Source organism: Photinus pyralis, unplaced genomic scaffold (assembly GCF_008802855.1).
Source record: "Photinus pyralis isolate 1611_PpyrPB1 unplaced genomic scaffold, Ppyr1.3 Ppyr1.4_LG1, whole genome shotgun sequence".
Taxonomy (NCBI): Eukaryota; Metazoa; Arthropoda; class Insecta; order Coleoptera; family Lampyridae; genus Photinus; species Photinus pyralis.
Genome location: NW_022170249.1, coordinates 14,100,020 through 14,113,188, shown reverse-complemented (window position 1 = coordinate 14,113,188; position 13,169 = coordinate 14,100,020). Strand labels below are relative to the sequence as shown.

The window sequence follows — 13,169 nt, the reverse complement described above, 5'->3', positions numbered from 1 at the left end:
GTCACTTATTATTTGAATGAATAGTGTGGAAATATATTATTATCCAATGATGAAAATAATAACAAGATTAAGAAAGTGCTGGATTCAATTCAGATGTTTGTAGGTTACTAGAATAGTTACTGTTAAAATTTAAAGTTGTACATTTATTTTGTTATTTTTAACGGTAGATATAAAAATAAAAAAATAAGATAATTAATATGAAACTGTAGTAATCTATAATTGCTATTTCATGAATCAAGTTGAGGCGGTGTTTTACCTTGACATTTGCGAAGTTACTTCATTTATTAACGTAAACAACAGGTGTACCGGGTTATCTCTATTCTTTCGAAAGTATATTATTTATAAAATTTTGCAATTGTAATTAGAGTTGTGGAGGCCCCCCATAAAGTCCTAGAGTTCTTAATAAATATTTCAATTCAATTTATTCTCCGAAGCATGGTAGTCAGGAGACGTTCTGTACCATTAAAAACTGGCAAGTTGTACAACGAATTGATTTATAACATCACGAACTATTTTTTACTTCGGAGTTGAAAGTAGAACTAATTGAAATGCAATTCGATTTGATATAGCAAATCTCGAACGCTTCCGACTATGCTAGAATGTTCTCGAACAAGCACGTCATATTTCTCGGAAAGATTACGTCACATCCGCCTTTCTTATAGATAGTGCCATATAATGTAGTATTATATATGATATGGTTTTGTTCGTCCATCTGTCTGTTCTTCGTCTAACCTCTAACTCGTCAACCAAAAGAGACAGCGATGTCAAATCCTTCGCCAATCGATTTCTACGAGGTCAAGGATCAGTGCTAGTGGAATATGAGACGGATTAAAAGTCGTGTTTCCGAATTTGACCTAATTTAATTAGGCACGAGCGATGCGTTAACGATCTACTGCGTGGTGATTTTCTTATTATCTATCTTACTACTCTTTCCACATGCTAATTCCGTAATGGTTGCGGATAAGATTACATCTCCTTTTGAAAATCGTATGCGATTGTCATATTATATTTTAGTATTAAATGTGTCATTATAAAAAAGTTCAGTTTCTTTAAAGGACAACCCGGCATTTTATACGGAACTGCAATTCTACGAAAAATACCAAACACTTAAATACAACCCCAACGACAAAAATTAACGGCTTATGATATTTAATATTTCACGCGATTTCGTAATCCTTTCCATAAGAAAAACAGTTGAGAACAGTATGCAGGGTTTGCCATTAAAAAAATTCAATTTTGGTGTGCCGCGCCTTTATGACCAACCCTGTATTATGTATAAATAAAATTATTACCGCCTAGTAGACATTGAAGAACCCCAAAACTTTTAAATAACATTTTTTATATATCTTGTATATTTTCCTCGATAATCGACCGTTGCCAGTGACCCTGTATTTAGTAAACTATAGCAATATTGAAAGTTTTTATTTCAGAACATCCGACGAGTTTTTTGGCGTTAATATTTCGAGGACGTATTATAGACTTATTAGCAACTTTAGAACTTTTATTATCTAGATCTATTAAAAAATCAAAAAAAGTTCACTTTTGAAGCTGATGCATGTATTTAAAATTTATGGAGAACTTTATGGGGGCCTCCAGAACTAGAATTTTGTTGCTCGTTATTTTTACGTTATGTTAACATTAAATTTATTAATCGCAAGTACTTTACAATAATTATTACACTAACCAGTGCCCAAACAAAACGTCATACTTATAAGTAGTACCAGACAGGCATTACATACAATTTTTTAAAGTTTAAAAAAGATATGTTGCTTATGTAGATCACTATTTTATACGGGAATTAAGTACCACTTTATACAGTTGGAATAAAAACGTTATTAGGCAATGCCACAGCTAATATTCGCTGGGGACGTTGGCGCTTGAATTTCAATACAAACCACAGTGATAGGTAGATAGCCACTCCTTCAATTGTGAAGTAATTTCGTGGTCGAAAGAGACGGCGAACTTGGTTCACTCTATCACACATCACACTTTCGCTAATGGAGTCTTATAGAGTTTTCTTAAGAAAATAACGATCGCGCGCTTTAATTTCAAAAGGCAAGGCAAGTCGAAATAGATACGAAAAATTTATAGAAGATAAATTATACAAAATGTTTAGTATTCAAAAACGGTTTAAGATGGGCATATGCCCTCGCGAATTTTTTGTAGGAAATCTTGTCCTCTACAATTCTATAATAAATAAATAATTAAATAAGTGCCCGCGATCGTGATTTTGGCAAGAAGGTGTTGGTAACCCTTCCCTCTCTAGCAGACTATATTTGGAGACAATGTTTAGGGTGAATGGAACGAAAAGGAAACCCAACTGCACAATGTCATCTTTTTGAAATTTTAACCAAAGATTCTTCCAGTAAAGGCAAACATCGCATATTTTAAAGTTCAGAAATGCGCAAGTTTTTTATTTATAAGAATATTTATGCCATAACTTATTTTTCTTTGTACACATAAATAGATCGTAACCTTTCGGGAAGTACTGATCAATTCATGGAAAATGCGCTATAGTTACCCGCCTTAAGGAAAAAACCTTTGGAAAATTCGAAGCCTATATATTGGCACCATAGAAAGCTCAATATCAATTGGCGTCAATAAATATTGGTCCACTACTACTAGTCTTCCGAATATTGGCTCTTGGAGGAGGTTGGTTGGTCGAATTTTCGTGGCGAATTCTCGAGAGGAGACGATACCTGGTACAAATATTTGGGGCTAATGGAACCAAAAGGAAACTCCTGTTTCTTTTTTCCTTTGCAGTAAATTTAACCTGTAAAACCCCGAAAAGTCGCACCAACAAAGTTCCGCCTTGCAATAACTGCCTTTAGAAAATTCGAAACCTTGGAATTCGCCCCTAAGAATATTCAATGCGTGTGCAACTTTGTTGTGCAAATAATACTGCATTATAGAAGCTGAATCGCTGAAAACCATGGTCGTACTTAAATGCTTATTATTCCTAAACAGTTTAATATAGAGATACTAGATTTTCACAGCAACATCGTACGCTCAATTGTGAATCTAAACCGTCCGGTGACACACAGAGATACAACAAATTTTATCAAAATCCGTTCAGCCGTTTAGGAGGATTTCTTCGTTTTTAATATAATGCGCGTGACCGTGACTTCCGTAAGAACACCATGAGACTACACTAAAAGAAGTGTGATAGACTGATACCAAACTTATTGTTTTATCGTCTCTTTCTTACTTTATATCGATCTCGATTTCATTAGCAGTTCGTACCGCGTGTTTGACGTAACTTTTCAGATCCATGATGAGAATTAGAGCAATTATGGTGATTGAGATGCTACGCTGTTGAAAACAGGCGAGGACTTTCCTCCTCATTTTGCTCTCTGTACACAAATACAAATTGCATACACTGTTCCATAGTTCACAGTCCTCTAATTCGATTTGACATGTATACGTGTATGCATTTAACGGCCAGTGTGCTTTAGCTAAATCCTTAATGCATGAACATAAGGAATTGGTGTTGTTTGTGACCATTTTGCCCTTCTTGGTATGTTGTAACAGGTTTGCTTTTAGGTACCATTGGAAGATTTAGAAGAAGCATCACGTTTGTTAGTGGAAGCACTACAAATTAGGCAAAAATATATGAAACTGTCTTACCAATCATTCCCGACTACTACTGCCACTTTCCTGCATTCAGTAAATCCGGATGCGAATGCGAAATTAGAAGAGCAGCATCATGATGAACGGCAAAGTATTGAAGGTAATTAGGTTTCGCAATTTTTTCAGTTCTTTAAATATATTGATCCTGTTAGAACATGGTATACATCCACCTGGTCGGGCAAATCCGTGGGAAATTGGATTACCGCCCGATACAGGTCACATTTTCAAAGCGACTGAAGGGGTTTTTCAGGTCTACCTGAATCAGACCTGTTTAGAAAAAAATGAGCCCTGTGATTTCCCTTATCCTAACTTAAACACTTACGTAGCTGATATGAACAATATGTGCAACATGATTGCGGATGGACCACTGTAAGCGAAAACATTTCCAAAAATTTGTATTGACACCTTTTTTTGTAGAAAATCATTTTGTTATCGTCGTCTAAGCTATTTATCCTCTAAATACCAACTGCATGTTTTACTAAACGAGCTCAGAGAACTCGCCTCTCAGAAAGCTATTCCTCATCGAGATTTTTACAATCTTAGAAAAGTCGATACCCATATTCATGCTGCATCGTGTATGAATCAAAAGCACCTACTACGATTCATTAAGAAGACGTTGAAGACAAACGCGGATGAGGTCGTAACCGTCACAAATGGCGTGCCCATGACTCTTAGCCAGGTCTTTCAGGTACCTATGATTTTTATTTTCCTGTTTAACATATTTTATCAAAATAAGTTATGCTTTGCGTATACCACGTCGTTACCGTTACCTTCACACGCTACATGTGTTGGGTGTGAATCATGTACGACGCGATATATGTCACTAACATAAAAAATGTTGATATATTCATAATTGTTGCAGTCTATGAATTTGACAACATACGATTTAACAGTAGACATGCTTGATGTCCACGCCGACAGAAACACATTTCATCGCTTCGATAAGTTTAACGCAAAATACAATCCCATCGGCGAGAGTAGACTGCGAGAGGTATTTTTGAAAACTGACAATTACATAGACGGAAAATATTTCGCAATGATAATCAAGGAAATCGCCAGTGACTTAGAAGAATCAAAGTACCAAAATGTAGAACTAAGGATAAGTATTTATGGCAAAAATCAACAGGAATGGGACAAATTAGCGAAATGGGCGATAGATTCGGACGTCTATTCGGATAATGTTCGATGGTTGATTCAAATTCCTAGACTATACGACATCTTCAGATTAAATAATCTTCTCCCTAACTTTCAACAAATTTTGGACAACTTGTTTCTTCCGCTCCTGGAAGTGACAGCGAGGCCGTCGTCGCATCCGGAACTTCACAAGTTTTTGCAGTACGTTGTCGGTTTTGACTCTGTTGACGATGAAAGTAAGCCCGAAAATCCATTATTTGACAAAGATGTGGCCACACCAGAGAATTGGACTGACATCGAGAATCCACCGTACGCGTACTACTTATATTATATGTACGCAAATATGGCCGTGATAAATCACTTTAGAAAAGAGCGCGGTCTGAATACTTTCGTTTTACGCCCTCACTGCGGCGAAGCAGGGCCAATTCAACACTTGGTCTGCGGATATTTGCTTTCGGAAAACATCTCGCACGGCCTTTTGCTAAGAAAAGTCCCAGTTCTACAATACCTCTACTACTTGGCTCAGATCGCAATTGCAATGAGTCCATTATCTAATAACAGTCTATTTTTGAATTACCACCGCAATCCGTTACCTGAATATTTAGCGCGAGGATTAATCGTTTCGCTATCAACTGACGATCCGCTACAATTCCATTTCACCAAGGAACCTTTAATGGAGGAATACAGCATCGCCGCTCAGGTGTGGAAACTGTCGAGCTGCGATATGTGCGAATTGGCACGGAACAGCGTTTTAATGTCTGGTTTCCCTCACAAAATGAAGCAATATTGGTTGGGACCGAATTATACCAAAGAGGGGGTGGCAGGAAACGATATCACAAGAACTAATGTGCCTGATATTAGAGTTGGATTTAGATATGAAACCTTGTTTGATGAACTAACTAATATTTTCAACGCCTTTAGATCAAATATGTAAATATAGCTAGGTATATTGTTTTTTACTAATATTTTTATTATTATGAGTATTATATTGTAAGTAGACATATGTTTTTTATATTCTGTTGATTGCATTAAAATTATAGGTATTAAAAGGTCTTTTTTTATGTATCGCTGCGCTATCAAAGTACATACGTCCAATGAAAAATTTTCATAGACAGGTTTACCAATTAAGAAACCTTTAACAACTGGGAAAATAGTGAAACATAAAGCCAAGCCTAGTCATCAAGGGCTGCAGTCAAAAGAAACGACATTGGTTATAAGGAGACTTATTCCCCAGTATAGTCAGATATATGTAAGATATTTACTTGCAATAGCCGCAGTATATGACCTTGATATTGATCGGGCTAGATGGGTCCCATAAATCATGATAAAAGCGCGCACGACCCGGAGACAATGTAGATCAAGTAGGATATAGGAATTCCAAATACAGGCACTGTTGAAGTTCCCAGACCATTTTGATTATATAAATCCCAAATCAGACTCGAACGCACCGATTCAACCCCAACAGGAAATTTTACAAGAACCTTAATTTTATATATTATCACAATTTACGTATATCTGTGATCTTATTTAGCATTTCTACATTTCGCCAGACGAATGCTAATTATTGATGTAGGAATTATCAAAGTCTTCGCATGAGAACGAAAGGACTTCAGCGCATTTTTGTGTGGCAGATCAGTACTCTTATTACCCAGTTTTGACTCCACCATGCGAGTAAAATCTTGTCTACCATACTTATTCCCTTTGTCGGTACTATTAGTAACACCTTGTCTGAGGCTTCCCATATTCCCTTTGTCATTACCCATTTCCGACGTCCCATTCACCCTCAATTCGCGTTTGAATATTTTACAAATAAATTTGCAAAAATGCGCTGTGCTGATCATAGGGGTTCCCTAAGGCGACACTGAATATGTTGCCTTTTATCCTATACTTACAGTTGCCAACTCATAAATACTACCTAAGCAGAGTCACCTAATTTTCAAATCCAAACTACGGACGTTTTGCGGCACTTTTGTATCGCGGTAGTAGCCGGCTCCCTTCTACCCTTCTAGTACGCACTGGGTGACTGTATGTGCCACGAACTTGTTTAATCCCCCCCCCCCCCCAGAATAAATTTCTACGTACGCCACTGTTCACAAATAAAACATCTCAAATTGTAAAAATGTCATCACCTTGTTGAGGGTGGCTTCCAAACGAAACACGTTGGACCCTCAGTTTATTTGGAAAAAGTGCTCTACCGCCCAATTTTTTTTACATACTTATGTGTAAGACCCTGTATATGCTAATCGCCATGTTACAGTGTTGCAATCTCCTACAACCTTCTTTTCGCACCCATCTGTCAAAATTTGCGTTCTCTGTCATCAGTGTCAGCGATTTGTAAGGTTATGCTCAAAAGAAACTGGATATTTTAATTATTTTATCTATTACTGCTTAATTTACTGTTCTTATAATATACTCAAAAATGAAGACACGATTTAATTCATTTGATATTTTGTGCAGCGTAACAGAATTGCAAAAGTGAGTACAAACCTTGCAGTTAACCTGATATAAACTGTACTGTTTTTTAGACTTATCGGAATGCGAGTGAATAACATCTACGATATTGATAATAAGACTTATTTAATAAAACTACAACGAACCGAAGAGAAAAGTGTTCTGCTATTGGAATCCGGTAATCGAATTCACACAACCAATTTCGAATGGCCGAAAAACATTGCACCGTCCGGTTTTAGTATGAAGGTTAGTTTATGTTCTCTCACTTTGTATTCAATGAAGGTATTTTAGCTGCGAAAACATTTAAAAAACAAGCGACTGGAGAAGTTAACTCAGATCGGTTTAGACAGGATTGTTATTTTGCAATTCGGTACAGGTGAAGCGGCATATCATGTTATCTTAGAGTTGTACGATCGCGGAAATATTTTGCTGACAGACTATGAGATGACAATATTAAACGTACTTAGGCCGCATACGGAAGGTGATAAAGTAAAGTTTGCGGTTCGTGAGAAGTACCCTGAGAATCGAGGGCGAGAGAGCAACATTAGTAATGTTGACGACTTACGGCTGGTGTTAGATAAGGGAAAAGTAGGCGATCCCATCAAGAAGGTGCTTATGATGAACTTAGATTACGGACCTTCGTTAATTGAACACGTTTTATTGAAAAGTGGTTTCGCAAACTCTACAAAACTTGGAAAATCATTTGAGATTAATACAGACATTGAAAGATTGTTTTCAGCAATCGAAGAAGCTAAACAAATTGTAGAAGTTGCTAAAACACAAAATTGTAAGGTGGGAAATATTCTGCGAGTAGCATTTCGTAAAATAATTGTGTGGACTTTTAGGGTTTTTTAATTCAAAAACGAGAAGAAAAGCCTACCACCGATCCAAATGCTCCCAAAGAATATTTGTACTCAAATCAGGAATTCCATCCGATGCTTTATTCTCAGCACATATCAGAACCTTACCAGGAGTTTGACACTTTTAATTTAGCAGTGGACGAGTTTTATTCCACATTCGAAAGCCAGAAGATCGAATTACGGGGCCTGCAACAAGAAAAGGAGGCACTAAAGAAGCTGGATAACATTAAAAAGGATCACGATCATCGTTTGACAGAGCTTGAGAAGGCTCAGGAGACTGATAAGCAGAAAGCGGAGTTGATCACACGAAACCAGGAGTTAGTGGACAATGCGATTTTGGCAATACAAAGCGCATTGGCCAGTCAAGTAAGTTGTAAATACCAAAGGGTGAAACCGATTGTGTACAACATAATTTATTTAAGTCAATGCTAAACTTTTATTCCGAATTATTTCCATATTCGGTTCTAGTAAGTCATTACTAAGGTCATTACTAAAGCAAGTCATACCTTTACAGTAAAAATGTAGTTCTAATTCACGAATTATGAGAAACCATATCATAGTTGATATCGAGGTTGATATAGTGATGGTTGTAGAATGCCTTACTTCAGTCCATAGATAAAAAATGTATACATTGCCTCCGAGATTGCCTCAAAGTATGTACTATACAGGTTGTCCAGATTGAGTGTTATGAATGGTAAGTCAGTGCTTGCCTTGTTAATTACAACAAGCAAAAATACAAAATGTGGAATAATCGAGGGGTCATCCACCCGAAGAATACTCGAGCTAGAATCTAACCTCCTCTCCCCTAAATTCCTCTTCCGTGTGTACTTGAATTGTTGTTATTATTTGATTTATCTTTCACTATCTGTTTGTTGACTTTTGTGGCCGATTGCCGAAAAAACGTGGTTAACGAAAAGCGTTGGTCTATTACCTTCAAATTTGCAGACCGTGTAGAAATGTACCTGCTGAGTAACGCCGAGAAAGGAATTAGAGCCGAATTTGTACTGACCCTATCGCGTCGCACGGGTTATCACATATAAATAAGAATAAGTGCACTCTTATCGCTAGATAATTAAATCAACCTTTTATAAAAATAATTAAATTGCCCATAAATTAAATCTGAACTGTCACATAAGTGACTGAATCAAGCATAATTAAGAGATAACTTTCCCCATGTTTTAACACTTAGGAAATAATCTCTTTACAACGAAACAAAATATACAAACCACTTTGATACAAGCTAGAAATGCAATAATCGTTTTATGTTTACACGTAAAACCCAAACAGACTAATTAAACGAAATGAACCGAAAATTTTATTAATAATTAACCACCCATCATTACTTCAGGTATCTGGACCAAAACATCAACATCCAATATAGACATTGTTTACAGAGCAATACATTAGATATCTAAAATTGGTAGTTTTTGATAAAAATAAAAATTTTTGTTTTTCAACTAAAAATAATCGTGTAACCTAAGAGTTCTTACTGTTTGATTGAACACTTTCAAGCATTAATATTTTTCCATAATTAAGGAGGCTTATTTGATATAATGTTCAAATGCTAGAAAATGGATTGAAGGGTTACACTATTCAGTAGTTGTTTTAATGTCAATTGGTCTGTCTGTCTGATTGTACTCTCGTTTCTGACTAAACGCCTGAACTGATTCGAGCCAAATTTGGTACACATATTCTTAGACATAAAAGGGCAGAATCGCGAATGCCCAGGTGTGTGGATGGTATCTGTGTTAGCCACCTCAAATTTTTTATCGTTCCTTTTTCCTATACTGATCCTACAAAAGAACCAAATAATCCAGTGCAAAAACGAAACTTATAGGTACTACACTACTTGGTGAAGAATTTTCTTGAGTACATTGTAAATGGCATATAACTGTACCTACCAAGATTTAAATTAATATTATGTATTATGTTACATATGTAATATCCTTATACAGTATGTGTTCAGAGTCATAAGTATCAGAATTTGAGAATATCAAGGTATGGATACAGTCCATGAAGTGGTTTTTCTCCATGTAAATATCAATTGCTTAGACCTATATTCCCCTGTAGATTTCCTGGATGGATATTGAGAATCTTGTGAAGGACGCTACGGCGAAGGGCGATCCTGTGGCTAAGCATATTAAACATTTAAAGTTGGATACTAATCATATCAGTTTATATCTTACTGATCCGTATAATGATGAAAGTGGCGGAGAGATTGAAGGCCTGCCATCTGCAATTATTGATATTGATTTAGCTTTATCTGCTTTCGCCAACGCTAGAAAGTGAGTTATGGTGGAATAGCTTACCTGTTAGTAACCTGTAATTTGTAGTTATTATGATAAGAAACGTTTTGCGGCCAAGAAACAGCAGAAAACCTTGGAGTCGCAAGGAAAGGCGCTTAAATCTGCAGAGAAGAAAGCTAAGGAAACTTTGAAAGAGGTTAACATTTATTTTTTGTCTTGTTTGACAACGGTTGTGGTTTTGTAGGTGAAGACCATTACTAATATTCATAAGGCGCGCAAGGTATACTGGTTCGAGAAGTTTTTTTGGTTCATTAGCTCAGAGAACTACTTGGTTATTGGGGGTCGCGATCAGCAGCAGAATGAATTAATTGTTAAAAGGTATTGGCTATACACGTTACGAGAAGCCTTAATGGTTCATTTTAGGTACATGAAACCTAAGGATGTTTATGTTCACGCAGATATTCACGGTGCGAGTAGTATTGTAATAAAAAATCCGTCTGGATTACCTGTTCCCCCAAAAACATTAAATGAAGCAGGAATTATGGCTATTTGTTACAGGTAAGATTAAGTCATTGGGATGGAATATGCTTGTCGTTATAGAAACTTCACCCTAAAATCGCATTTCTTTTTTGTCATCCACTAAATAAAGGTCTTGTATTAGTCTACAATTTCCCTTTGCCCTTAGTGAATCATTTCGTTACTAGCCGTACTTTCTCAAAGACGAGATTTTTAGTAGGATTTTTATTTACAGTGTTGCATGGGAAGCGAAAGTAATAACAAATGCTTATTGGGTGTATGGTGAGCAAGTAAGTAAAACTGCACCGACCGGTGAGTATTTAACAACCGGCAGTTTTATGATACGCGACAAAAAAAACTTTCTACCCCCCTCACATCTGATTTTGGGCCTCAGTTTTTTGTTCCGTGTCGAAGATAGTCATATAGAGAAGCATATAGGAGAACGAAAACCTGCTTTAGGCGGGGATGACACAGTCAGTATAGCAGATAGTGAGCAAAGTAAAGATGAGGTGGAATTAGAAATAATTGACGAAAGTGATGGTAAGGACCAAGCGTTAATGGATCAAAAGATTCAATTTTTTTTAGAGGATGAAAAGATAGCTGAAAGTGATAGAATTGAAAGTGTGGAAGAAGAAAATAGAATTAACCAGGACAGCTCTGATTCTGAAAGTAGTGTTTCTAAATTTCCCGATACACACATCAAAATAGAACATTCGGAGGGAACTAAGTACTTCTTCATCTTCTTTATAGGGAAATTGTGAGTTCTATGTGTCAAATTTTAGAATCAACATTATAGCAGAACCTGTGCATATAAAGGTTGACCCCAATACTCAGTTGGAAATTGAAAAGCCAGCGAAATTGAATACAAAGACACAACCAAAGAAATCAAGACCCACAAAAAAAACGAGGGACAATGAAGAAATTGTTGAAAAAGGTATTTATTTTTCGTGTGGGCATCATTTTCTCATCAATTTTAGAGCAAAACGATGAAAATGTTAAATTCGCGCCAATAAAGCGAGGTCAAAAAAGCAAGTTAAAAAAAATTAAGGAGAAGTATAAGGATCAAGATGACGAAGAACGGAAGCTGAGGATGGAGATACTACAGGTAGGATTAAAGTACTTCGGTATCAGTTCCATTAGTGCCTTGACAGTCGGCAGGTTCTGGTAAAGATACCAAAAAGGGAAAGAAGTCGAAAGAGGCCATTCCCATTAAGAACACGAAAATTCCACGTGTACCCAAGGTGACTGCCCCAAAATCTGAAAATGTCGAGGAGGGTGACGAAGAAGAATCCGGCGCACAAGTAGAAATCGATATGATCAACACTTTAACAGGTCAACCGTTCGTAGAAGATGAACTTCTGTTTGCTGTACCAATCATTGCTCCATACAATGCTCTTAATAACTACAAGTTAGTATTGGTAATTGAGATTTGAGCTACACCATAATGATTGTAGATTCAAAGTGAAGTTAACACCAGGAACTGGAAGGCGAGGTAAAGCTGCACGTACAGCAGTCAATATGTTCCTCAAAGATCGTGCGGCATCCCAAAGAGAAAAGGATTTACTCAAAGCAGTTAAAGATGAACAACTCGCGCGAAACTTACCTGGGAAGGTTAAACTATCTGCTCCAAGATTACAAGTTTATAAAAAATAGAATTCTATACGGGCAATTAGGTTTGATTGTCTTCCTATTTTATGTACATACTTACAGAATAATTATTTCTATTAAGCCAAGGTTAAGTTGGATGAACAGTTGCATAAGTTCAGTTAATTGTTACTTTTAAAATGGAATTTGATCAAACCATATAAATGTTATGAAGTCTAAATAAACATTTTGTATTTGTTTATTTTAAATATTATTTTAGTGTATATTTATTCAAACTACAAAAATGAAAACACATAAAATGTTAGATATTTAAATGATATTCTTATTTTGCATACAATGGCTACTTTGGACCCCCTTTACAAAATCAACATCATGTCTCCTCCCTTTAATTTATTTTCAACACGTAAGCGAAGAAAGTATGGTAATTGTGAAAATTTTGGAAATTGAGATAATTGGTTCTCTGAATTCCTGATGACAAAAAAGTAAGACTAATTTCCGTTCGATCTGTCATCGCCCGCAAGCGATTTGACATGAAACACTGCGTTGCTGCTTCTCGGTTCTCGCTAAAAAGTATATATAAAAGCCTATAATTTCTTTGGTTATTAAGTTATTGGAAATGCGTTTATTACAAATGGTTATTGCATTATCTACCGTTTTCAAAATAAGTTCCTTTTTTAAATGGAACATCCTGTCTATTTTAATCTAAACAGAATTAAAATTCTCTTTT

General features: G+C 36.2%; 2 protein-coding genes across 8 annotated transcripts in view; both read left to right on the top strand.

Moving 5' to 3' along the window:
• LOC116158882 (AMP deaminase 2) overlaps nucleotides 1–5,813 on the top strand; it is a 29,807-nt gene extending 23,994 nt beyond the window's left edge. For all 7 annotated transcript variants that reach the window (XM_031471737.1, XM_031471739.1, XM_031471738.1 and 4 more), the window contains 4 exons: nucleotides 3,544–3,730; nucleotides 3,783–3,999; nucleotides 4,048–4,318; nucleotides 4,493–5,813. In XM_031471737.1, the coding sequence (XP_031327597.1) occupies nucleotides 3,544–3,730; nucleotides 3,783–3,999; nucleotides 4,048–4,318; nucleotides 4,493–5,698 (1,881 nt within the window). In that variant the 3' untranslated portion in view covers nucleotides 5,699–5,813. The remainder of the gene's footprint in view (nucleotides 1–3,543; nucleotides 3,731–3,782; nucleotides 4,000–4,047; nucleotides 4,319–4,492) is intronic.
• A 1,251-nt stretch (nucleotides 5,814–7,064) lies between these two features.
• Nucleotides 7,065–12,695, top strand: LOC116178168 (nuclear export mediator factor NEMF homolog). Its single transcript, XM_031497587.1, has 14 exons — nucleotides 7,065–7,239; nucleotides 7,290–7,461; nucleotides 7,507–8,007; nucleotides 8,061–8,441; nucleotides 10,146–10,360; nucleotides 10,409–10,517; nucleotides 10,566–10,699; nucleotides 10,745–10,879; nucleotides 11,073–11,377; nucleotides 11,423–11,564; nucleotides 11,620–11,771; nucleotides 11,815–11,942; nucleotides 11,989–12,245; nucleotides 12,292–12,695. Exons 1-14 carry the CDS (start codon nucleotides 7,184–7,186, stop codon nucleotides 12,488–12,490), a joined length of 2,886 nt encoding a protein of 961 aa, XP_031353447.1. The 5' UTR covers nucleotides 7,065–7,183; the 3' UTR covers nucleotides 12,491–12,695.
• Nucleotides 12,696–13,169: the final 474 nt, after the last annotated feature.